Here is a 27584-nt window from a genome sequence, read left to right as displayed (position 1 = left end):
TTACGAAATATATATTTTACAGAAAACTATCATTCAGGTGAGTTTTTAAGTTGCTTAAAAAACGTTGTCGTCTTTAAAAGTGCAAGTACGAGGGCTTTTACGTCTCGGTTGCCATGCCAAACTGTCCTTACATGACCTATCAGGGCACCACGAGAAGCTACTTGAGGCCAAAACTGGCATTGCACTTTTTCTTAAAATAGAAAAAAATAAAATGAAAAAAAAAAACGAGCCTAACATTGCGTAGCACCATTTTCCCTACATTAGGCTTAATTACGGCGCATAGTGGCCCCCTTTAATATATCGGCTTTTATACAGTGCTCATAATGAGTACACCCCCTTTAGTTTTTTTTTTTTACAAAAAATTAAAATTTTATTCCATCTCAATGAACATAAGAACAATTTCCACATTTTTGACCATGTTTCTGTGGAATATGCGCTTAACTCACAACATTAAAGTACGGTTCTAACAGAATGCATTGATTTACAAAATCTTCAGTTTAATCAAATTAACTAATGCAAAAAACGACAACTTCTAGTTTTTCTATTACCTCCATGACTGTTATGGATAGCAACATGTTTGCTAGGCCTGGAATTTAAAAGTTGTCATTCAGTCTTTTTTCTTGGAGTCTACTTATTTGTGCAAAATGTACTTTAATACATTTAATTAAAAAACTATGTTTTATGTGGGTACTAATTAACAAATCTTGTTTGGAATAAATGGCCCACATTTGTGGGAGTATTTTGTACTATAGTATCCCATAGAAAATCTGAATTCTGACAGGAAACTAAAGGTGTTCTTACAAACCTGTTGGGGTGTACTCACTTATGCTGAGCACTGTATGTGTTGTCTATAAGATTATACCTGTAGTGTGTAAAATATGTTATCACTTATTGTAGAGACAATAACTGAATCTTAACATATGAATTTGTATTTAAGTTTCTCAAACAGATCAACACTTTGTAAACTCAACATGTATTCAAGGGTAAAGAAATTGCAGAAGACTACATGCTTCCACATGACGCAAACAATTGAGTATTCACACCGAATTGTAGGTGAAACAGAAGATACACAGAGCATTATTTATAAAGAGCCATTTATTTAAATAGAAAGAGGTAATACAATGATTTACTTATGCACAAAACTATTAAAACAGAACGACTGGTTGGATATTTTTGCAGCTGAACGTGCTGACCACGATCCTTTAAGAAATGATGTGCGTATTTAATAACGTCACGTTCCTTTAGAATCGTCAACAGAAATCATTTATCTCTTGCTCCAACTCCTATTGAAAAAAAAAGTCAAAAAATGACAGAATTAGTAATAGCTACAACAGAACAACTGATCACTGACAACATACATTGAGCTACAGTTAAAAATACTTTTATTCTGGACTAATGTGTCATTAATGATTAACATTATTAAATGCTATACCAACCCTTATTAATGCATCTTTGTGATGGTCTCTTCTATGTCTGTAGACACTTTGGCAGAGGAGAGCATAGAGTTTCTCCAACTTGTGCACCTCATAGCCATCAGTCTTAGTCACAACTTTGTCCAAAAGCTCCTTGATAAGAATACAATAAATATGATGAAGGAAACGTTACAAATGCGGCCATTATGTGACTAATAAGTCAAGTGAGCAGTAATCAGCAGCCCACCTTTAATTTGTCCCTGTCCACTACCAGTGAAGGTTTTTCCTGGTCACAGATCTGCAGAGCTGTTTCCAAACCAAACTGCTGCTGATCAGCGTTCTTTGAGGGCCGGGTCATGCGCCTCTCTATGACATGAAAGACAGAACCACATGGAATTTTTTTTTACCTAGCTTGGAGTAAATATAGACAATGAAGCTTCTGTGGAAACCCAAACCTGCACCAGAGTCCTTATCTCCTCTGGGGGAGCCAGTGTGCTCTGTGCTAGCACTGCATGTGGCAACCACCTCCATTGGTTCAGGCTCCTCTGATGGAATCTTGTTTCTTTCCTGTGCCATATTTTGACTGCATGTTTGACCACAACTTGTGTCTAACTGTCCCTGCTTATGTCCTTCACTGCTCGTTGAACTGTAGCCAACATTGACTGGGTTCTCCGCTGGAACTTCTAAATCTGACTGATCTTTGTCTACTATTTTGTTTTGTGTCTGGTCCTCAACATCCTTTTTTTCATTTTCACCCAAAATACCACCCTTTGACGTAGCTTTAACCTCCTTGTCATCTTCATCGAGCTCTGTGATCATTCCTTTCTCTATCTCTGTTTCTTCATCATCATTATCAGTGCCAAAATGAATATCCTCTTTGGAGGCGTGAGAAGATGAGGAAGACGCCTTCCTGGAATAGAAGCCAGAGGACCAGCGACTCTTGCGACGTTTCTTCCTCTGCACTGGAGGATCAAGTAGATATGTGTTAGGACTGATTGGTGTGACTTATTGTTTTTCATTTTCAAAAATACTCACATCTTCTACCTGTGCTTTTAGGCGTAACATATGTAGATGAAGTTGCACTTGGAGTCAGCACAGTTGTGGCTTTGGCTGGCTCCTTTTCTGGAGTCCTTTCAGCCATCTTATTAGCCTCAGCCTGTTTGGGGAGGACATGGTAAAAGGAGGGCGCAGATTGTGCAGTTGAGAAACCTGTAGAAAAAGACAAGATTAAGGTGAAAGCAAATTATAAAACACTGACACATATCATGTCACAGAGTGATGTTAATCATTATTTTAAACTGGCATCTACAAATATCACTCACTCACTCACTCACTCACCCACCTCTATTGATGCGTGAATCTTTGATTTCATCACAAATCTTCTCAAAATTTTCATCCAATTCATGTCGTATGATGGCATGTGCAGTGTCTTTAAGTGCACAGGCCCTATGGCGAATCTGGCGGTCTGGAAGAAGATAAAGTTAGTATCCAAAGGGATCAGAATGGCTGTGCCATTTGATCAGCGCTTTATTCTAAAGTGACAGTGTGTACCTGAGGGGTCCCTGTCTGGGTTGTATTCAAGTGCATTCTGCCAAATGAGATCAACATCTTGAAGAAAGTCTTTGACTGTTACGTACTGATGGAGGTCAATCTTTGAAAGCACGGTTGATAGGTCCATAGGCTTCATTATCACAGCAGCATAATCAGGGACCTAGATAAAGTGAGAGTACAGTACAAAGACAGCAACTAAATTTTAATATATGTGACAGCTTTAAATATTTACTTAGGCACCCCCCATTGGGCAAATCAAAGTAACTCTGAAAGTGAAACCTTGCAACAATATTTTCAATGAAGCAATACACGAGTTTTACATTCACAATACTTGAAGAGTTACAAAGGAATCCCACCTCCTCTAAATCCACGGGCTTTGTAAAAGCCTTGAAGCGTTTATCTAGGGACAGGCGGTTTGTGACATCCCGCAAGAATAGGCGGAGCTCTCTCAGGGTGTCTTCCTCTTGTTCCGCCAGTTTTCGGGCCTCCTGCTCTGCCAGCTGTCGTGGCGGCGGAGGAGGAGCAACAGGAAGCACTTCCAAGGAGTGGGGTGCTATAGGGGAAAGTCAAAAGTTCGTTTTCAATACAATTTAATGAAAAATGTAACTTCTCTCTACAAAAAAAAATGTTTTTGGAGTTTGTCTCACTGGATTTATTTTTAGATGCAGGAGCTTTGGCAGCCTGCTTGAGCAGCAGGTCCTCAAAGAAATTTCTTCTCTCTCGGCTGCTGGGGGCTTGGACATGGTAAACCTCTCCATACTCTACCTTAAACAACTCCTGAACCTGCAGCAAAAAATGTGTGAGGTGAAGGAACCTTCTTGAAGAACAAGGGGTGTATCTTCTCTTCATCTTGGGCAATTACTGGTTACATGATTTGGCATGGTTTCACTACCTTCATACCTCAAAATTGAGTTCAGAGTACTGTAGACTGCAGGTAGCCAGTAGCAGTATTGGAGCAAAGGCAGGGAGGGAGCCAAGTAGGCTGAGAAAAGTGGCTTTTAATGCAGGACCTACTGTCTCCCACCACTGTTTAATGTGGGGGATGTACAGGACACTGGGAGAGGTCCGCTTGGCCTCAACAAAAATCTGCAGAGCATATGACATTGTGGCATGAACATATGTCACAAACTAGTGTTAATTTCGTCAACGAAAACTAAACAACAAAAAATATTTTGTCAACACACATTATTAACACACAACTAAAAACTAGACTAGACTAAAAACCTCATTAATAAAGAATAACGACAAAATCAATATGAATTTTTGTTGACTAATGAAAATGAGACAAACATTTACTTCACTTAATAAAAACTGGTCTAAAATGATCAAATCTATGGACATTTTAGTTCATGAACAAAAACGAGATGAAAATTATATGATTTTGTAAAATCTTAGCTCTGCTAATCGGTCACTGGGGCACTGTCATGTGACAGTGACATACCCCCTCTCAAATTCGCAGCGAGCGAGTGCAACATGCTCAAACACATGGGACAGGAGGTGGATTCACGGGGAAAAGTTTATATAAAGTAAATTATAGTTATAACTAGTGTTGGGAATAACGGCGTTTAAACTAGCTGCGTTAGGTAACTCCGATGTTTTCTCCATAAACTGACTAATCTAATTATTCTCCCCATATCTGAAATGCCGTTATCGTTATTGTATGAGAAATGTGTTGTGTTTATTTATTTATTAGATTCAAGGCTCGAAGTAAGCTTACAAGACATTGTGCGGTGACGAGCTCTGAAAATGACATTTGTGCACAGTTAGAGGCACTGTTGTTGTCGGACCTCGTCACAATAAAAGTGTCTTGTCAGCTGAAATGTAGAGTGACTTTTATTTTGGAGGTGCCGCAAGAAGCGTGTAACGATGAGACGGACGTGTCGTCCTTCTTTCTTCTGGACCTTAAGGCTTAGCATATTTTTTAGCATTTTAGCAAAGAGTCCACGTCCTCGCCTGGAACTGGTTTGACAACTTTGACAAGAGTGACTTTAATAAAAAATAACAGTCGAGATTTGCAGAAAAACAGCCGCCATGAGGAGCGATTTGTTGACAATCATGTTCCACCAAAAGCCCTATTGCGACTCCACAAGCACCATAACAGCGATAAAGATACCGGTAAATCATAGCGACACGCTCGCCTAGTGTAAATTATTAGCGCCAACTATTGTATTTCTCTTATTTCACGAGTGCTAAACATGTGAAAAGTGTTGAAAGAAATATCCTCACACTCATGGAGGTGACATTTGTATGTGAATGATGCATTTTAAGCCTAGAGTTGGGCAAAAAAAATTGTAGTAGTAAAAATAGTTACTTTGCCTGGTAACGAGTTACTTTTATTATGAAGTAATTAAATTACTATCTCGGTTACTTTTCAAGCAAGTAATGAGTAACTATAACTAATTACTTTTTTAAAGTAACGTTCCCAACACTGGTTATAACGCAACATTAATCCAACGGCTATAGCGTTCCAACAATAATAATGTTAATCCGACTGCTAACTAATGTTGGCTAATTTACAAGCTCATAGTGTGGGGCCATAATAGCCACTTGTTGATATACTGTAATTGTGTGTTAAGTTGTTTTTCATCAAAAAGATGAGAACAGTTTTAGACACAAAATTTTTAACATTATCTGCTACTGACAAAAATATATACAGGACTTAAGTGATTGTCCTGACTAAAACTGGACTAAAATGTTGACAGTTTTTGTTGTCTAAAACTAGACCAATAAAATTATGTTTTCTTGGACTAAAATAAAGACTAAAATGCTAGCTTTATAGTCGTAATTTCTGGACTACAAGGCGCACCTGACTATAACCCGCGCTAGCTAAATTTGGGGAATACTCTGTTTGTTACACATATAAGCTGCACCCGACTGTAAGCCGCAGGTTTTTTTTAATGTTACCGCACCGGGTTCCCGCTACTTTATTTTCCATAATGAGGGTGCAAATTGTCTCGCTCTTGTTCTCTCCTACTGTATTTAAGCTCACTTGGTTTGTTTTGCCCTGCCTAACGCTCTTGCGCTTCCTGTATAGTGCGCCCCCTTGTGATCTGATGGATAAGCCACACCTTTGTATTAGCCGCAGGGTTGAATGCAAGTGAAAAAAGCAGCGGCGTGTAGTCTAGAAATGACTGTAAATCAAAACGGGATGAGGTTGACTAACTATGATAAAAACAAGCGTGATTGAAACTGGACTAAAACTGAAACTAAATAAAAAAATGGCTGATAAAATTAACACTATCACAAACACACATACTGTATCTAAGTGGAGTAAAATGTGTTCTCCGCATTTGACCCGTCCCCTCATCATTTGGTGATCATCTAATCCCCCTTTCTACTAGCTAGAACATGTGTGAATTGGCTTACACTAACACTTTAACACTGTCTCCTCTTTTTCAACATGGTTACATCGGTTGAGGTTCGAAAATGATCCAATGAATGAGTGACTGTTACAGTGATGTCTGACCTACCTGTGCACAAATCTCCTCTGGCGCAGATGCACTTGCGGCAAACAGCACTGCCATGTCTAGTGTGTACACTGTGAATTTCTCAAGAGAATGGAGAACAGCAGGAGCCAGATGGGAGCTTTGACCTGAGCCGTGTCGACCCTCCAAAAGTAGCCTGGGACGGTAAGAGGTTGGCTGGCTCAATGCACTTCTATGCCAAGAGTGACAGAGGAAAAGATGGGGTGAGCCATTTAAGAGTTGATTAAACAAATCATTTGGATGGGAAAGTAATTAAACCTTTCAATGTTGAGGATTTCTCTTGAGACAGTCTTCTTTTGAGGGGTTTGTCCACTAGATCGCTCTTCATCTTCACTGAATATTAGCTCATCCTCAGACAGACAAGACTGATCTGGAAACAACACACATTCATCAAGACTGACTGAGGAAATAGAGGTAACATTTTAAAAAGGACCATACCTTGTGTCCTCTTCCTTTTAAATCCCTGCTCAGCGTGTGGGAACACTTTGTTGACAGTGTGGATGATCTCCTGCAAGGCCGCACTCAGTAATGGACGAATTGCAGGCGTCAGGGCCTTGGCTGGTGACACTACAGCCCTAATGATTACATTCAGCATCACATTTACATACAAACATACATTTTGTGTTATTTCCCTTTATTTCTCTAAATGGATGTAATATAGTTAATGTTTTCTGTTAATATTTTACATCACAGAGGTGGGCATCGTCATTGACTGGTAAATGGATCGATAAAGTAAAGCCTTGAAAAAATGCACAGACTGAGCACCGAGTGAAGCAGGATTACTTCTGTCGATCGCAGTGAGTACTGAGTGAGTTGTCCTTCTCAATCCGGGTATTTTTGTGAGGCTTCACATTATCAAGCATTCGCTGAAAGTGCTGAAGCACACACCAAAAGGTGGGCACTTCCATCAATCATCAATTCTAGTCAATGACGATGCCTACCTCTCCTATATCGTATAGACAAACATAGTATTAGACTTTAATCTATTAGGATTTGAGTTATAAAAAAAAAAGATAACCGACCACCTATCCATTCATGAGAGGGAGCAATATGTTTATTTAAATTATGTTATTTAATGCACATATACTGTATATGTTATTATGTATTTAAAAAGGGAGTGTATATTATGAACATTTGCATTTAAGTTTACCAGAGCTAGCTGTTGACTAGTTTCCATCTTGGCACATTTTAAACATACTTCTGAGGGTTATGGTTAAAGGTGTGTTGGTTTAGGGCTTCTGTTTACGGGTTAGGCTGCAGCTGAGCCTTTCTGGTGGTGCATTTCCATAAAGTCAATGCAGTTCATGCGCGGTTGGTGCAGATGAAGCGTCTGAAGCTAATTTTGCTTCTTTGTCCAATTTCACCGGGGTTTGCAAATGGGTTTTTTTTTCGGGATGTGCCACTTGACTTGACATGCTTTGTATGCATGCGTGTCACATCCCAGGCACATTTCGTTCTAATATTACACTTAAAAGTTGTTCCTAAAACCTAAATGGCTATATTAGACATTTTGTATTGATTTGTTTTTGAGGGGGTTTTATTTAATGGGAAAAGGCGTTTTACAAAATAAATTAAGACAAGGCTATATTAGACATTTTGAATTGATTATTATTTTTTATTTAATGGAAAAGGGGCTTTACAAAATAAAGACAAAGTACTATTTATCTTTTTGTTGTTTTTTGGCTGATCCGAAAAATGATCTGATCAGTGACTCAAATCCGTGATCCGATCCCAACCGTGACTTTTGTGATCCATTGCACCACTACTAATTGCACAAATTTTATTTTTTATTCTTGTTGAAATGCATGTTTACATTGTCAGTTAAAAATTGAAAGACCTTAAATTAAACACTGTTTACCTGTTTCACAGAATTTTTACATTGTTAGTTTAAAAAGACACTAATCAAAAGTTTTTTATTTATTTATATATATTTGCTTCTTACTTGAAACAATTGAAAATACCTATTGGTAGTAATTGTTAAAACATTTGTGCGTGTATTTTGTATACGAACAAAGAAGCAAAACTGATTTTGTCAGTGGCCATACCTCTGTGCAGCAGGGACCATCTTGGACATGGCGGATATGAAGTCTTTAGCTGTGATTGCGATAGAATCAACATCCAGCACAAGTTTCTGTGATGAGGAGTAAATTTGTGGATAGCGCCGCCGTAGTGCACACAGTGCTGCCTCCGAGCACACTGCCTTGATGTCTGCTCCGCAATAACCTACACGGGAAATAATTAGTTTACACTGACTATAAGAGACAATTATGAAACAAAAGTTATAGTAATATTTGCAATATATAAATGCTTACTTCTACAGCAGGGACGTCCAAAGTTTGGTACACACATTTTTTTAGTAGCCCGTGTCATATACTATACTAAAATTAACATCTAACATGACCTGGGTCAAGTTTGTAAGTGTTATAGTTCTCTGTTTCCAGCACTAGCTGTTGCTATTTAGTGAGCACAGTGTCATGTCACTGTGAAAGGTATTAACATGCAATGATAGATGCATTAGGAAAGCATCATTAAGTCAATGAGTGAAAATGCAATATTATTGAAGTAAGTTTATAGTGTTGGAAGACAATATTAAAACAAAACTTACAAGAGCATGTGTCGAAGGGACAACATATTGTTATGCATAGGCAAACAAGACTTATGTAGGACATTTTAACGGTTTTGTAAATGTTAGGGCTGCTCGATTATGAAGAAAATATTAATCACGATTCATTTGGTAATAATTGAAATCACGATTAGGACAAGAAAATGTTTAAACATGAAATTAGTTATTTTAACATAAAAAATGGTGCAAATTTATAAATGTAACCTTGTATAGTGTTCGAGGTCTGTGGGACTCACGTTCCCATACAAAACACAGGTCTCATAAACCCAAAACACCATACGAGGGTAAACAACTCAAGATTAGTATTAATAATCTTAATTTTGTTTACCATTATGCCAACTTTGTAATTGTGGTGTGTAATAATTAAAATTGTAATTGAATTTTGATTAACTCTTTGACTGCCAAAAATGTTAAATAACGTTTAGTAAAATCCTACGGAGGCGCGCCAAAGACGTTAAATGACGTTCACCAAGTTTTTTTGTTGGTAAACGGGTGGAGGAAAGTCTTGGCCAGCTGTGCTGAAAGTATCAAGCAGATCTAGTTAGTATAATGCCTATTTTTGGCCCCTAGATGGCAGCAATGACTCTCTTTGGACAAGATTGGGTAGGCGTCAGTAGAAGACGTGAGGCGGAGCTAGAGTGTTGAGGGGACAATGGCTGAGGAAGCCATAATGGCGACCGGTTGCAAGCAGCTCACGCTTGAGCATTTTTTTCAAAGACGAAAAGCATCGACCAATTCTAAGGAGAGCATTGATGACGACGATTATGAGGATGGTGACTCCGAGGTTTACGCCAAAGTTGGAAGCGTTGACGCGGCGACTATGATCACGTCATGAAGCCTCACCGGTTAGCGATGCTAACGCCGGAAAACGCGGAGCACAACCGAGCACTTCTGCTCAGGCGGACGTTCAATCAGACGACGAAGAGTGCCCCAAGTCCAATGCATATTCATCGGAGGAGTGGGTACAGTCTGATCACGGAGAAGACACTGGTTATGGACTATGATGCAACCATTAATGGAGCAGATAAGATGGATCAACCACCCGGTATAGGAACTGAAGGACAATGAGGAAGCCAGACGTAACGTCACCGTATCATGATCCTGAGAGTAGACTTGATGGCAACATAGCCAAACACAACTGCAGTATATACTTGCTATTCCCCGGGAAAAAAAACAGCAAGAAAGTGTAGCGTCTGCACGCTAAGGGGCCATCGCAGTAAAACTAATCTGTTGTACAAATCCTGCTGCGTCCACTTGCACGCAGGGGAGTGTTACAAAAAGAAAAACTGTATTTGAAATATCCACACAATTGTAAAAAGTACCACGGTTGCACACATTTGTAAATAGTTTGCCAAATTGTTTTGTCAAATTGTTACACTGTTGAATGTAAATAAACGTATTTTGCTATCAAAAAACACTTTTTTCATTGTTGGTGGTAGTGTTTTGCAGAAGTAAAGCACTGTTTAGGTGTTTGTGGCATCATTCATGGAAAAAAAAGGTCTCAAATTCACTAGAGTGCATGAAATATCGTTTCACAAAAGCTTGATTTCTCCGTTTTTTGTTTCAAAACAGAGCATTTCGGTGAAACTAACCATTTTCTCTTGTTGATTACTGAAAAACGGAATAAGGTAGAAACAAATGTTTTTCTGATGAAAGATGAGAGTTCAATCTTTCATCTGGTAGTATGTGTGTTTCCATAGTCCAAACACAAAATTTTCTGTGGACCTTGAAAGATCAGTCAAAATGCTTAAATCGGCTGGCACTGACGGCATCCCTTTTCTGAAAACGTCTGGCAGTCAAAGAGTTAATTGCACAGCCCTAGTAAATGTCAATGAATTTTCTACAACAATGCCATCACTTGCAAACATACCAACACATTTATCAGCCAGCTCCTCCAGGAAATTGTCAGAGAGAGGAGGTGTCCAATGTCTGGTGTGGATCTTAAAAATGTCCCTTCTAGCCTACCAGACAAAATGAGATCATAGCATTGGTATTACAGGAAGAAATGGGAAGTAATCATGTACAAATACTTTGTTAATGTATTTGAGTAGTTTTTGAGAAGTACTTCGCTGAGTATTTATCAGACTACTTTTTATTTTTGGTTGTTACATTTTATGATACATTTTTACTTGGTACAGCTTCAAAATAGAGTTCTTTATATCCCAGCTTGTGGTTGATTCTATGTCAAGGCTATGACATGACATGCAATTGGTTAGTAAAACCCGGAAGCACACAGGGCTATCGATCCACAGATAGGTACCACCACAGATACCACATGCCCCTTCCAAACTGCATGCCTATAGTGACGGTAACCTAAGACAGTCAAATTTGCCAGTGCTTTTTATTTGTGTCGGCAGGGAAAATAAAGGCCATGGATGCCGGTACACTGCTGTGTACAAAAGTCATACAATTATGACAAGGGAAATGGAAGTAGCTTCACAGGTAAAGACAAAAAAAAAGTTAGCTTTTTTAAAAATATATATATATAAAATGTAATTGATAGCACAATGCTTTAGCATGCACAATATATGAAAACTTAAAATCTGAAAAATTTAAATCGGTTGAGAATTGAGCAACTTGCGGCTTAATTTCAAGGTTCATGCATTGCGTTTTATGGTAAGATCAATTTCCCTAACATGAACGCCACTTACACTTGATTAACTGTGCAAAAGTGCGTTGACGTATTACTGTTGAATTCAAGGAATGTGGGAAGTGGGCTTTATACCACTTGTATTGTACCAGTTGTAACCTGAAAGCGAATTCCAGGCAAATGTAAACTAAGATGGCTGTGTTTTTTGTTTTAGTTAATCAAAACACATTTTGGCCTCCAGCAAACCTTCCTTTCCTAATTTGCTTTTTGTATATAAATAAAAGAACACCTTATCTCTTAAGTATTTCTCACATTTCACCAAATAACTTCATGCCGAAAAAAAGTGGCCTATCGTTAACACAACCAGTACAATCAAGTGACATTAAATTATATCAAATAACTAAATTTATGGAACAATAAATTTAAAAAATCATTATAATCTTGTAAATTGTGTTTTGCCATTTACTGTCTGAGTGACATTATTCTCAGACTTGGACCTCCAAGTTTGAGTGACGTCACGTATCAATGTATGTTTCCTGGTCAACTCAGACTTCCCACCTTTCTAGAATGCAACACTGGTCTTCTATTCCAATCTACTGTATGTACCCTCCAGCACACAGGAGAACCTCAATGTGAAAACATGAAAAGTGTATTAAGCTTACATGAATCACCTCTAAATAAGGCAAATACTGTATGCTGAAAGTGCCTATGCGCAATTTGCATTGAGCAGCTAGCATAGCTATAGAGCAGAGTTCGTAACATTTAATTGCACTTTCTTGCTAATGCTAGTGTCATATCACTATTATTTACTGTATGTCATTTTATGAGCTAATAGTTAACTAAACATGTAGCATATTTTTGTTTCTGTAGTTCAGTTGAACTATTATAAAAGTTAGTTTTTTTTAACTTTTTTTTTTTAAAGGTGGGTCTTCTTGCATGATTCATCACATCAGTGTGGAAAACAATCCTTGGATGCCAGCCACTGCATGGACAAGGGGCGTGTTTAGTGAAAATCCTTCGACTTTTAACAGCCTACGAATTACACGATTTGAGGAGGAAATATCCGGTAAAAACGTTCTTGTATTCTTGTACATTTCAGAGCGTGTACTTTTTAAATAGTTTAAATTATTTTTTCAATTAGTTATTTTATTTTTACCAACGATGGAGGGTTTTCTTACGCAAGTAATTGATTGTACTTCTAGTACAGAATGTCACTACTTTTCCCATCTTTGTACAGGTCAAAAAATGTTGCTAGGCTCTACCAACACAGATAAAGCATGGTTCGATTACATCTACTAAATTATTTGAACTAATAACGTCTCAAGACTAAGTTAATATATCTTAAACATGTCAGTACCTCTCTGTCGGGGAGGCCAAAAAGGAACTCTCTATCAAAGCGGCCCGGGCGTCTGAGAGCCGGATCAATGGAGTCCAATCTGTTGGTGGCACCAATCACCACAATCTCTCCTCTGCCATCTAATCCATCCATGAGAGCCAGAAGAGTTGACACAATGGAACTATAGACACAGTCATGAAAGATTTGATAAATATTGACTGAACTAAGGTAAACATCAGCTAATTCAGAGTTTGGATACAGCATACAGCTGCAATTATGGGTGTTCTAGTGTCCTAATGGTTCTACAAAGAGATGAGATATTGTGGACATAAAAAGCATAAATCACTAATACATGGTCAAAATACATCGAGTTAGTGGTGGGCTCTGAATCAGATTTTATACTTTAGACTAGTATATTTTCAACTTATTGGGAAAAACCTTGCTAAGCAGACAGTGGACCAACCCAAAAGACCAATTTCAACAAATGCATGCTCTAATGCTTAGGTGTCAAACTCTGGTCCTGGAAGGCCGCAGTCCTGCAGGTTTTGGATGTTTCCGTTCTTCAACACAGCTGATATATGATCAGATCATCAGCAAGCTCTGCATAAGCCTGTCAATGATCCTGCTGATTGGAATCAGCTTGTGTTGGAAGAGGGATACCTCCAACACCTGCAGGACTGCGGCCCTCGAGGACCGGAGTTTGACACCTATGCTCTAATGACTGAGATGCAGAAATTGATACCCCTAACCTCAATCCCATCAAAAATATCTGAAATGAACTAGAACAGAGATTGTGAGTCAGGAACAGGAACATGAGTGACGCCCGGCTCACAAAATGTAAATGTAAATTTGAATGTACAAAAAATTCTCACAAATGCAGTCATCGCCAGTAGCGACGCTCACCTGTGAATCTGGTCCTGTCGACTGGACCTGACTGGAGCCAAACCATCAATTTCATCAAAGAATATGATCGATGGACGCATTTGATAAGCCTACAAGATATCGAAAATGTTATGTGAGAGGGAAAATTGCAATATGGTGAATTGAAACCTAATTCAAAATGAAACAAAAGCAAGAATAGCTTGACAAAAAATGAAATGTGTAAAATAAAATGTGCTGATGTGTTTGGCTCACCTGGTCAAACAGTAGACGTAGCTGTCTCTCTGACTCGCCAACCCACTTACTGAGGCAATCAGCACCTTTCCTCATAAAAAACGACACTTTTCTTTCTCCTTGACTACATTCGTTGGCCAATGCTCTAGCGACCAGTGTTTTCCCTGTGCCTGGGGGACCGTAAAATAGACAGCCCCTACAAGACAAAAGGAAACATGAAGAGCAGTGGTTTAAAATTGATCAAGTTAATATTTGAAGAGCTCAGTCAATACAGGGTTGAAAATCTACATCAGGTGTTATATGCTTAATGTTCTCATAACAGCTCAAAAATTTTCTAAGATATTATTTCAAGATTCGATTACCAAATATAAACTACATAACTGCCTTTAACTCATTCACTCCCAGCAATTTTCACTGACGCAACCCCCTTCGCTCCCAGCTGTTTTAGCGGATTTTGACTGATTTTGCAAGGCCCACAGAATATTGTGTTCTATACCTATAAAAAAAAACAAAAAACATGGAACCCACCAAAAGAAAGATTAGTCTTTTCTTTCATCAAAAAAAAGTATATTTCTGTTTCTGTTTTGCAGCAATTAGCATTAGAATATAGCTTAGCATTAGAATATAGATAAGTTTCATCATTATTCACAAATCTGTTTAAAACAGCTTGTTACAACATGGCCCGGTTGCTCTCTTATACTCTGCTGACAACTGCTGGCCGTTTTTGTAACAACTACCATTGCTTCAAGCGTTCTCTTTAGTTCAGAGGCTGCGTCAAGGCCTTCTGTATGCTCTAACATAAAAAAAACAACTTATGGGACCATGGTAATATTTAAAATACAACAAATTTTGGGAGCAAATGAGTTAATGACAACCAGTGGTGTAGTGGTCCCTGGAGAATACTTTTTTTTTTTTGTAGTCCAGAAAAAATTTCCTCTTAGAAACGGTGACATGTAAGAATTAATAATCTGTCATTTGTACTTGCACACAATATTAAAATTATTATGACTTGTTAAGAACTGTTTGGAAACACAATCAGCCTGAAATAATGTAAAATGTATTTATAATGAGGCAAACATAAAGTATATGTTATAAAACAAATTACACTATTTGGTTAAAAATGAACAAAAATAGCGGAAAAACAGTCTGGTTAGACTTCAATATGCTTTTGTACTGAATCTTAAATTATTTGTCCCCATTACTTAAAAATTAAGTACCAGCCTAGCTACTATAAAACTTAACTAGAGGATGTAGTTAGTGTGTAACCGGCATCGTCCACCCTGGGAATGGGACCCACGTCGAGATCAAGTATCTCGTGTACGAGGGCATATCAGTTCACCTGAGCTAAATTTCTGAGTCAACATTGTATCTTGGGCGAGCATTTGAAGAATTGTTTTCCTCGACATGACTCACTCTACTCTGCCTCAGATTGGCTCATGTGTCCACATGAAAAAAAGTTAGTCAATCTGATTAGTGTAGGCAAATGGTAACAGCCAATAAAGCTACGTTCACGCTGCAGGGTGTGATGCCCAATTCGGATTTTTTGTTAAATCCGATTTTTTTATGTACCGTTCACATTACAAAAACAAATGCGACATCTAATGTAAACGAAACGTACCCGTGATGCGACTCGCATGCGCAAAGAGCACACGTAGAGTGACGAACACCCAAAACGACAATGTCACGTTGCGGTGTTCAAGTTAGTAAATATTGTCCCGACTAGCAACGTTTTACCGCCAGTCAAGCCACTAAGGCAAGCGACTTTTATCAGTGTCATATGCAAATTTAGCTGTGCCAACGCGTGCTACAGATTGGTGGACTGGCGGACTCTTTTCACGGACGTGTTAGGAATTCGATTCATGTCTTGTCTGAACACATTATGCAAATTCAGCTGTGCCAACGCCCGTACTCCTGGTTGGTGGACTGTTTTCATGCTCGCTCCTGGTTGGCTGTCCTCGGCTTCCTCGTGCGTCAGTTTTGAATGTGCTGTTTACAAACAGCAACAGAAATCCGTCTGACTTATTTTTTCATATCATGTCGCTAGTGTAGCGAGGTTGGAAGAGGTAATAGAAATATTTGGGGGAAATGATGGGACACTGCTCAACCTCCTCATTTCATTGAGAAGTCTACCGAAGATGACGTTGTGCCCAGGTCGGGTGTGAAAAAAATCAGAATGAATTGTACTGGTGACATTGAAAGAAAAAAATCAGATTATCGTAATTGAGCTGCAGTGTGAACGCAGCCTTAGGCCCCGTCCAGACGGAAGCAAAGTCGGCACCGTTCCTCAAACAAATCTCGTCCTCAATCTGCGACAATGCGTCGTCATCGAGCTGCGACCATTACGTCATCGCTGGAGGAGTATCCTGCATATGGTTTTCAGACGGACACGTACGGGGCGCGTTTTGAAACGAACGGCCTAAACTGTAAGAAACTTGTGAGGATACATTAAAACTAGCTTTCGTGTGGACGGGGCCTTAGTCTCTGTAATTTCCAGCCAATCCTGTAGCGTGAAGTCATCTGTAGGCGATCCCAATACAGTCTAGCAGCCCGATTACATCTGGTACAGACACCGGTACTGAAACGGTACATTGACAAAAATCTAAAACATCAGCAAAAGCAGCAAAATTTAAACTGACAAAAAACTTATTCAATTACTAATAAACAAATTATGTGTATTTTTTTAATTAATTCTAAATATTAGGATGTATGCATTTTAATGTATGTACATACTACATACTGTGAATATTTATGTATATTAGGGGTGTTAGAAAAAAATCGATTCTGCAATATATCGCGATATTACAGTGCGCAATTCTTGAATCGATTCGATATGCGGCCAAATCGATTTTTAAACATACATTTTTTATGGGAATATTCAACAAAACGTCTTACTTAGGGTTAGGATTCACACATTAAGCATGGAAGAATTTTATATTAATGGAATATTAAGCCTTAATATTTTATCTCAGTGCTGTTCAAACATGAAACAGACTGCAACCTGTTTGTTAAATGCAGTGGCTCAGTTATAAGTCTGAATTTCAGATAAATAAATACATTTTCATACAAATCTTACAGTGTACATGTACAAGTTTACTGATTAGTATTTTCTAAATTTGAGTAATAAAAAATAAATAAAATCGCAATAATATTTTTTTTTATATTCGTATCGCGATTTATCGGTTTCGAATCGTGACCTATGAATCGTGATACGAATCGAAAGGTACTTGGCAATTCACACCCCTAATGAATACAGTATATAAATTACATTGCATGCCATATTCTTGAATTAGTGTATTTGACTGCATTTGATGTCATCCGTTTTAAATATTGGTAATACAGTGGCACTCCAATGACTCAATGTATTAGTTGCTTCTGTGTGCGTGTGTATCTGCTCTTCTCCATTACGCTCCCAACTAGTCGAATGTGTAATCAAATACTACAAACTGGGAACAAAATAATTCACTCAACTTATTTTTTAAGGGAAGCGTCAAAAATGCATCACAACCTGTCACTATTGTCAGTCATCTGGACTTTCTCTATGATTTCCTACTCTGTGCCTGTTCATTAAACGCACCTTGAGTGCATTGCAGGAATGGTTGCTTTTTCTTCTGCTTCTCCGCGATTAACATTTTTCTCATGTTACAAAGCGTTTCTAAAATTGAAAATCAAAAAAACAAACGTGTTCTTCATGTATTAATTAAAAACATGCATAAGTAGTGGCAGTCCTGTCGCGTAGCCTCCACTCAAGGCTTGCGCGCGCTCCTGCGGCGGCGGATACCGTTTCTTTACGGGGTTAAGTACTTTGGCAAAATACCTGTTAGTGAGGTGCTTGGCCATATATTGGACATGTTCCCACCTCAAGACACAGCAACATAAAAAAAAGCTTTACAGACAGGATTTGTTGACTTGGCTTGTCTATCGGCCATGTAAGCATAAAAAAGTTCCTTATGGCACTTAGCGCGTCAAGCTTCTCAACAAGGAGTGGACGGCCAGCGAGCGCTTGAAGTCATCTTTCTGCTTCCTCTCGCACACATGCAGAAAGAGGCGTGCCACTTAAGGCGTTTTCCACATATCGGTAGAGCAGGCGGCCATGCATGTATGTGTACTTGCCTCTCAAACACAGTTGGCAAGCTGTCTCATATTTATTTCTTTATTTTAAATAGTGGTGCTAAAAAAATTATTATAGCGAGCCGTTTTTGACACAGAAACATCAAGGTACGGTACTGGTACCGGTATCCCGTGCAACACTACTCTGTATACCCGCGTATACCCTGGACTACACCACTGATGACAACCTAAGGTTATATGATTGCCAAGCATCGCTTATGTTCATATATGAACATTATTTACCTGGGTGGCTGTATGTGGAATCTCTCAAAGACTTCTGGGTAAAGCAGAGGGAACACCACCATCTCCTTCAGGGATGAGATGTGTGTGCTCAAACCACCAATACTGTCAAAGCGCACCTGCATCATATTTTTTTGTCAGTCCCAGAAAGCAGAAGATAGGCCTGTCGCTATCATTGTTGGTCATCACGACTCGAGAATCGATTCGAAATTTAGGAGATACCACTTTACAGGAATTTTTATATTTACATTGCTGCCCTCTTTGCTCACCGTTTTGTCTATGTGCATAGGGTCAACATCAGCAAGACTTGCTCCAGTTTTCATACGATCTTTGTGAATTCCTAGCAAGTCATCTTTCACAACGTTCATTGGCAGACATCTGTGGAGAAACAAAAGACAGATGATTTTTTTTAACATTATCATAAGAGATTGTAATTGTTTATATTTGAGCAGAAGAGCAAATGTGTGAAGCTTAACAATAGTTATATGGGGGTGAAAGTTGTCCATTGAGCATTTGTGCTGTGCCTCAGCTCTCACCTGGTGACGGACCTGCTCCTGCCTTTACTTTCCATCTTACGCCGCCTTGTTTGTAAAGTCTCATCTTCTGAAGTGGACGTCGAGTCGCTGCTGTGGAGGGCATGTCTCCTGTGAGCAGAACAGGACATTAAATCGAACCTATGATGACTATCAACCACTTATGCTGGTCCACAAAATACTTTATATGGAGTTGTAAAAGACACTAAACAACAGTCAGAATAAATAAAAGATGCTCAAATACGTCTTACATAATTTTGGAACATAACAGACAAGCAGGAGGAATCTTACCTCTCAGTACTATTCCTGATGGCGGAAGAGAGTTGGGGGAAAAAAAGAATTGTGGGATGGACAGAGAGAGCAGTATTATAAACTTGGTTCAGCAAAAGCCTGACAGGACAAGAGGACAGTAGCAGTAAAACATGTACAATGACTATGTGTCATAAATGTTCTCAACAGAATGACAATTTTTGAGAGTTAGACATCGTCTGACAGTCTTGTCCTACTGACCGGCCGGTCCTCCTCCTGTTGTAGGGACTCCGAGGGGCTGTGGAGCTGAAAGGAAACCTGCGTCTGGTGGGTGACGAGGGGTTTTTAAAGTACATGCTGTGCTTTCTGGGCACTCGGGTCTCTCTAGCTTCTCTGGGCTCTGACATGACAAAATAAAGAACATTTTGAACCTTTAAACAGACAATGGCCATGTTTAAATAAAGAACTTACCATCTTGTGGTGCTTGGTAGAGAACTACATTTTTTCGCTGTCTAAACTCATAACGCTTCTGGTTGTCTTCATCAACAGCATCCTCATCATCTTCAATGTCATCTTCAATGTCCTCCTCATCGTCATCATCGTCATCATCCTCATCATCATCTTCATCCTCTTCATCATGATCACCTTCATACCCGATGTGAAAATAAACAAGGTATTAGGGTTGCAGGCATTTGACATTATTTTCTTTAGAAAGAAATGCATACACAAGTGTTGCATGAAGTACTGTCTGTCTGATACTACTAACTACCATACTGTGAATTTCAGGGTGGGAAAAATAATGCGATACCATAATTTCCAAAAACTTTGGGGGGTACACGGACTTGAGTGGAGAGAAGACCTTCTTTTGACACGTGTCAGGTTAAATCATTCCGGTCTAAATAAATGTCAGTCAAGAGTCTGGATGTGTAATGCCACGTTCACGACTATATGCTTTTCATAAAGGACTGTGTGTGAGCTGGCTTCCTGGATCTCCCCTATTCACAAAAGCGTGACGCTACCCGCTTGGTGGATTTTCACAACGGTGACATGCAATGAGGTTCACGACTTCTCTGGAGTTAGATATAAAATGAACCCAAAATAGAAGATTAGCCAATATTGAATTTTTGTCCTTAATTGAAAAGATTAATTATGCTTCAATCAATTTCACACTGCTACTAGTTCTTCATCCGTAAGGGTCTGCCCAACAGAGTTGACCAATTTACCATCCTGGCCCTTACCTTGTGATTTCTACCTACCTCTACATGCAGCCCGTTAAGTTAGCACTTTTATTGACAGTTGATAATGCCTTAAACAGAATTATGATTCCTGATATTTAATTTCAAGTATTTAAATTGCTAGTTTTGCGCAAACTACTCGGCCACATGTTTCTAGAACTGGAATCAGAATGTAGAGGCTTGTTTTTTAAATTTTAATACATCTGCAATGTTTGCACATTAATGTTGTGTACAGATAATTTACTGCTCTGGCTGTACTGCAAGGCCACAGATTCTGTAAAACAGAATGTTTGTTAATTTTGATACAATTGCATTTGTCACATGCAAATACTGTTAGGTATTGTTGATCTACAGCTCTGGCTGCACAACAAAGCCACAATAAGAAATTTAAAACTTTGCACCTAAAAAAATGTTTTTTTTTTGCATTTTTGTTGTTGTCTTAACTTTATTTTTTATGCCTCATAAAAATGTGTAGGCTACTGTGACTTTTGTTTATATTTATAATTTTATATTGCAGCACAACTGGATTCGTTTGTGACCTTCTGTTTAATGTCACTTACAAATAGAGAAAATGTAAGCAAAGTATGTTTAATTTTTCATGGAAGTACTGAAGATATATCTATATCGTGGTATATCGTTATCGTGATATAAAATGGCCCATATCGTGATAGAAGAAATCCCCCCGCCTCCCAATATAGCCCAGCATTACTGTTCAACAATGTGATTGCAAGAAAAAAACGAATATTTAATACTAGGTCAAGTTTGTTGTTGTAGGCTCGTAGCTGTGTTTTTTCTGATCTCTCATTTGGTCTTTCCTTTATATTAAATGTTATGAAACAAACAAACCAAAATTGGTCAAGAATTCCATGAGTTATGATTAATTTATTGAAGCCAAACACAGTCACTTTAATACAAGTGAATGGAAGAAATCACCACCAAAGAGTGCCAGATAGGTCTCGTATACATGTGCTCAACCAGCAGAGGCTTGCCGTTTTTCAATTTGCATTCTTATTTGTTCTTACATCCTTGTGATCTGGTGAAACGGCACCAATCACAGCCAAATAATTTTTCCAATTGAAAGTACGAATGAACCAAGAACGCACAGAATACCCCGGATGTTGTTTTCATATGTCGTGTTTTTAGGAAAAACTTTTCTTAAGTACATTGTTAGGAATATGGTACTTGGCGAGTTCATGAGACCGTACTGTGCGTCATTTTTCATATAGAGAAACGACCTTAGTTTATGCACATCTATGGGAAGATGCATCGCACCAATGGAGCACAGCACTGCCACCTGCCGGCAGCTGCACGGTACTTTCTGGGCTCCACCATGAACTTTAATTCGCTTTTCTGGCCGTCAGAAAGACTTAACTATTTCACACACATTCATTAAATATATTAGACTTTTGAACATCAGTATGTGCAGTGCATGTGTGATTAAAGATGTATATAGGCGATATAAAAGCACACAAGCAATGTCTTTTGAGTGAGGGCTCCTGACACCTGCCGACATTGGCAATTCATGTGTGTGTAGCCGCTGGAGTCAAAGTGCAATGCCTCTGTTCCCTCCTCGCCCATGTATTTCAGAATTTTTATTGGGCTTAATATGCATAACCTGACCAATTTGGTGATCTTAGGTCCAGCAAATGTTTAACCCCATTACATTAACACACCAAACCAAGTTCAGGCAAAAAGCATAAATACATAACAGGTTTTCAACTACCAACTTGCATCTCGATTCTTATGAAAAGCAAAATATTGCTGGTGTCAGGTCGAAACCTCAAAAGTCCCAATTTGGCAAATTTCTGATTTATTTATTTTTATGGTCAGTCCACACGTGTGGTGTCAATTTTATGAATTATTGACCATCGAAAGTGAAATGGCTTGCTTGCTCTTTTTGATGATGCAATGTTAATGGTTGAACAAACATTTGGGTTCTCCTGAAAAGTGACCATTTTGGAGGTACAAGGTTTTGGCCTGACACTAGCAATATACACATTACATTTGGGCCCTCACCTTGGTTTTCCTTGGCATCCTTAGTGTTCATATTGGTTTTCAGAGATTGTCTCACTCTGCCTCTTGTATATACGCCCAGCTGCTCATGGGAAACAATTTTGTATCAATTTATTGGAATGATTACATTAAAGCATTGATTCACTGGAATGATTACACTAATTAATGCAAAGTAAAGCTTAGCCCCCCAGTAAATATAAACACTGGGGGATGCACAGTACAATGTTAAAAGCTAGGGATGCATGATATTTATCGAACAGATAAAATATCTGCTGATTTGGGGGAAAATGACGATAAGTTGATAGCATATTTGGAAATGTGGGGTAGATTTCAGGTTGTTTTTGCAAAGTTTTTTTTTTAACTTAAGATTTCAAAGAAACCTTTACTATGCTCAGTGCAGTTAATGCATTCATACCAGTAATTCTGTAAATCTTCGGTTGATGGTTCACTTTGTTTCGAGTATGCATTTTTGTCTGTTTATTTGAATTAGATTTTTTGTAGTTAAAGTTGACCTACCTCATCATGATGCACCTGGGGTTGAATAGGTGCATTTCTATTGCAGATATCTGAATGTTTTTCTCTCTCAAATAAACCAGTCATAGTTCTGTTAAACAATTATCAACTGATGCATTTGTTTATTGTGGGTAATCATTTTATGTTAGCCATTTCATTGGGTATGCTTGGCCTTTAGTGTCTTTTTTGCCATTGTGGTTTTTAACAAATGACCACATATATTTGTATGACATGGCATGAAAATAAAAATTTGAAAGTGCCAAATTAGTTTGCTGTTATAGATCAGGGCTACTAAAATATCAGTTTTTCCATCAATGCAGCATAGATTTGTTACTGTCCTAGATGCCTAACTGCAGATTATAAAAAGACTACATTAAATATAAAAATAGAAATTTGTCGGTTATTGTATCGACCATACAAAGCAGGAAAAAAATTCTGTTGATTTTTTTTTTCATGCATTATTAAAAGCTTTTTCATTACCATTATTTATTTCATGTCATTACCTGTTCTTCACTGTTCAATCTGCTTCGTAGCTTCTTCATGTCATCCATCTTTTGCAGAACAGCCTCAGCCGTACTAAGGGGATCAAAGAAGGAAATTGGTGAACCACAGTTTAATAACTAGTGTTTCCTCTACATTCATTCAGGATTGGTGGTCTGCGGCTCCTAAACCCTAGCCGCCGCCTCTTCAAATTTCATTATTTTTCAAAGAAAAAAAAACTTTCTTTTTTTTATTGTTGAGCAACTAAACTGCATGTAACTATCTTACTCGATACGGAAATATACTTGCTTGCTCATTTCCATGACGCTAGCATTTTGCACTTCAAGTAAATCCCCTACTACAACTAGGCGACAGCTGGCAGCTGACAGGGCAGATTCAGAGTAACAAATTACTACATTACAAATAATAAAGCAGCAAATTAGGAAGTAGTAAACGTAAGTTATTAGCTTGAGATAACTCAACATAGATTTTACAAGTTATACAGACGTTCACAATATAATAATCACCAGCTAACGCAACCTAAGGTATCAGTAGTTTAAGTTAATTTGCCCGTGTGCCAACTCAGTGTCACTAACGTGAGTAAATGGATTGACAGTATTTGGCTAGCCACTATGTAACTTCTGACTGCATTTTTCAGATGAGCTTATTGAAATATTTCTCCCAGAAGAGAAGGACACCTGATCAAGATGAAGCTAGTCAGGTATCATTAGCCTTTTACTGACTCAAATAATAAATTTAAAAAATACATTTACACTTGGCTAACTAACGATCATGTTTTATATAATTAAATATAAGACAAATTAAATTAGACAGATGGCAGTTGAACGAAGTGAAGGAGCAGAGGAGCAAAGTGATGGTGCAACAGAGAGAGATGAGAGCAGAGGAGAGAAACCTAGAGAAAAGCACAGGATATCAAGCTGGGACTCGAAATGGGTTGGAAAAAAATAGCTGGTTCCATTCATGGCTCTACCACACTGATAATGCTGAGTGTTTTTTAAACTTTCTTTTTTTCTTGCATAATACACATAATGCTAATATCGCTGTTCAATAAAATAATTATAAATTATGTGTATTTAGGGGCTTAGACTATGTTGTAGGTGGGTATGTATTGTAGGGTGTAATGTTTACACCACAATGGTTCCTATAACGCTGGCCTCCGTTGCTGAAAAAAAAATCCTAGACTAAACACTGATACTCCTTTATTGTTATGTTATTTACAAGTTTGTTTGTTTTTTATATATTATATCCTATACTGTAAATTTGTTTTCATCATCATGAGACAAAATTATTGTGAAACTTACTTGGTGATGAGGCGGTCATAGAGGACAGACTGATTACGGGAATTGAATTTGTATCGGGTGATTCGGGAACTACGTCGTAAAGAGTGTTCCTCGTCCTCTTCGGGGTTCCTTAAGTTGACGCGACTTCTTTTTGGAGTGGAAGTTCCTTCTACCTCGTCTGGAACATCTTGAACATTAACAGAAACCAGGTTGTTGGCCTAGGAGAGTATACCCTCCTAAAAATACATGCCTGATAAACATGATGTATGTAGAAACTGAGAATTACAGGCAACATTATCAAGATTTATTGCCAAGACATACCCCCTTGCAATTTGTCGCAGGACGATTTGCCTTCCTTCTGTATTCTGGAGGATTTCCTAAATGCACAAAATGGATGCATAGAACAGCCACAGTAATGAGTCAAGGTGACACGTAAACCACCCTTGGATTATTTAATACGGATGGTTAATTTAGCTTTGACAGTTGTTTAAGAGTGACCCAAAAAATAGCAGTCCTCATTCACTTAAATAATCATTAAAATCACCCCACAGAGGAGCATGGACAGTTAGCACTTGTTGCTACACTTCACTCTGGTTCACAGCTGGTGGCATTCTACGTACCTGTTACCTATCTAAAGCTACATTTGAAGCTGGGATATTCTTGGGTCGAGTTTGACCTCCATCCTGCATAATGCTGGAAAAACATCAGCATATACAGCCAGTTGGATAGAGGCTCAGTCTCTCACCTTGTGGCGTAGCCACCAGCCCTTGGTCCTATGTCACTAAAGGAGACCTCTAGTTTGACTCGTTGACCTCTGGTCTTTGGAAAGTCATGGAGACAGGTTCCCGACTGCTGCTTACCATCCCCCTAGAAGTCACAAAATTAGTTTTTACTTAGCAAGTTTATAGTTGAGAACATACTGTAGCGATGGTGAAGTTGCGCATTTCCCGGCATCCTTTGCAGCACTCTTGGTAGTTATTGTAAAGCATGCTAAAAAAAAATCTTTATTTGCATTTGTTTCAGTCATATTGTGAAGAGTAGTGGATAGCAGCCTGTGAATCAATGTACAGAATTTTACCATTGATGATGGTTAAGCACCTGAAGAGCATCAGTGACTTTCTCAACTGTTAACCACATCTGAGAGCCTTACAATAACATATACAACTCCATTATGTCCTGAAAGCTTGAAAGATATGTAATCCTTAAATCACACTTTAAGATCGTCCACATAGACACAAATCAATTATGCGAAAATGAGTTTCATCATCATCACGTTTTGGAGTTTGGATGTACCCTGCTGGAGAGAATTTCTGTACAGGAGGACAGAGTCTTTTGCATTCATAACATCAAGCAAAGGCCCTCTTCACGTACTGCTGCTGACAGGTGGGAATAAATATTACAATAAAATTCAACTCAATCTACAATACTGTGATGTAGTGCAATTAATTGAAATTTAATTACAATTTCAATTATTACACTCCACAATTATAAAATAGGCATAAGCGTAAAAAATTAAAATACAAGCTTATTAATGCTTATTTTTAGTTAATTAAAATTATATATTTGCACATTTTTTATTTTAAAATGACAAATTTAATCAATCTTGTTTGGTCCAAAAAGAACTAGCATAATTATTGTGTTTCAAAGAAATGTATTTGTTTGTTTAACCATTTTCTTGTTTTGTACCCCAAAACAAATGATTGTCTTAATCGTGATTTTAATTATTACCAAATTGATCGTGATTAATATTTCCCTCATAATAGAGCAGCCCTACTGTGATGATGGCGTTATCCTCATAATTTTGAGTTTAAATCAGATTTGATCTCAAATGAATTGAATCCAAATGAGTGACACTGATGACTACTGTAGATAATGAAGGATCTCATATTCTTATATTAAAGCATCCTTGAAATGAAGACCCGGCTTCAGCGTACCTTAGCCGGCTAGCAACATCATATATCCCAACATGCAATACTGTCACTTAGCAAGCTTTTGCTCACACTTACTCGGTTGTGTTCGGGGCTGCCCAAGCTATCATCCAGAAAGCGGGAGGTTCGTGTTGACCGGGGTGATTTTCTCGGCAATGCGGGAACAAGAGACAGAAACTCCGAACTTGTGTCCAACTCCATCGACCTCCTGTTTGGAGTTGCTGCCACATGTTGAACAACCCCGCCGCTGCTGCGTAGCATTACCATGTCGACTCCAGCCCTAAATTATAAACGCACTAATGACGGGCGGTCGGTCACTACAGCACTCCAATGCATCTGAAGTTGAACGTCACCAGTATCGAAAAGATACACGCAAATTCGCGCCTGCCGACACACATCGGCGTAGTGCTCCTCTCTGCCCTTGATTTCTGGCGCCACAAACGTCATCAGAGCGGTTAGTAGAAAGGAGCTGCCGCAAGGAAAAATAGACCCGAGGTCCAAATTGGTATAACGGAGTGGAGCCTAATACTACCGAAATGACTGCAATTCTTTACGTGATCCATACTTACACTTTTGATGTCCACCGGCTTTGATGTAATAATGGAAAAAATTAACCACTAATTACAACTTGGCGGAAGAATACATTGTACGGTTTGTTGGGCGTACCACTACCGCCGGTAGTTGTAGAGGAGCGCGCTTATACGAAGAGACCGCGAATCTGTTGTTAAAAGCTTGTTGTATCCAATGTTTTGCCGTTCTAACGCTTTAAGATGACGTTGACAAAGATTTTAAGACACCCACACAATTTGAACCCGACTTTTTTTCTACCCCAGTTTTACTTTTTATTTCAATGAGTAACTGATACACAAGAGAAA

At 38.5% G+C, this 27584-nt stretch overlaps 1 protein-coding gene and 1 long non-coding RNA gene across 3 annotated transcripts; one reads left to right on the top strand and one right to left on the bottom strand.

The window, feature by feature from the left end:
• Window positions 1-1083: 1083 nt before the first annotated feature.
• On the bottom strand, window positions 1084-27427 carry atad2 (ATPase family AAA domain containing 2). 2 transcript variants are annotated; one of them, XM_077575798.1, is made up of 31 exons: window positions 27279-27427; window positions 26788-27178; window positions 25527-25648; window positions 25103-25158; window positions 24803-24968; window positions 23504-23576; window positions 22491-22569; window positions 19711-19884; window positions 19501-19639; window positions 19282-19296; window positions 18994-19101; window positions 18727-18835; window positions 18461-18576; window positions 14132-14306; window positions 13901-13989; window positions 13019-13178; window positions 10942-11032; window positions 8494-8671; window positions 6887-7023; window positions 6707-6818; window positions 6434-6620; window positions 3864-4049; window positions 3611-3746; window positions 3320-3516; window positions 2964-3123; window positions 2755-2877; window positions 2448-2621; window positions 1868-2374; window positions 1660-1778; window positions 1437-1565; window positions 1084-1283 (listed from the first exon to the last, which is right to left on the bottom strand). In XM_077575798.1, the coding sequence occupies exons 2-31, from the start codon at window positions 26974-26976 to the stop codon at window positions 1251-1253; spliced, it is 4239 nt and encodes a 1412-aa protein (XP_077431924.1). In that variant the 5' UTR covers window positions 26977-27178; window positions 27279-27427; the 3' UTR covers window positions 1084-1250. The 2 variants fall into 2 exon arrangements, with proteins under 2 accessions (XP_077431924.1, XP_077431925.1); XM_077575799.1 differs by having other exon boundaries at window positions 2457-2621.
• Window positions 5546-19902, top strand: LOC144057851 (uncharacterized). The gene is made up of 3 exons (XR_013295333.1): window positions 5546-6862; window positions 12584-12727; window positions 19789-19902. It is a non-coding gene; the product is annotated as an uncharacterized LOC144057851 (long non-coding RNA).
• Window positions 27428-27584: the final 157 nt, after the last annotated feature.

This window comes from Vanacampus margaritifer, chromosome 9 (assembly GCF_051991255.1).
Source record: "Vanacampus margaritifer isolate UIUO_Vmar chromosome 9, RoL_Vmar_1.0, whole genome shotgun sequence".
In the NCBI taxonomy this organism is placed as follows: Eukaryota; Metazoa; Chordata; class Actinopteri; order Syngnathiformes; family Syngnathidae; genus Vanacampus; species Vanacampus margaritifer.
Note: the sequence above shows the minus strand (reverse complement) of the source record. Positions and strands in the feature narration are given on the sequence as shown.

Excerpts from the sequence above, each read along its gene's own strand:
- atad2 (XM_077575798.1), bottom strand. The coding sequence starts at position 26,976 with ATGGTAATGCTACGCAGCAGCGGCGGGGTTGTTCAACATGTGGCAGCA. Across the intron at positions 19,640-19,710 it reads CTACCAAGCACCACAAGATG|AGCCCAGAGAAGCTAGAGAG; the intron begins GTAAGTTCTTTA and ends TTGTCATGTCAG. Across the intron at positions 2,878-2,963 it reads CCCAGACAGGGACCCCTCAG|ACCGCCAGATTCGCCATAGG; the intron begins GTACACACTGTC and ends ATCTTCTTCCAG.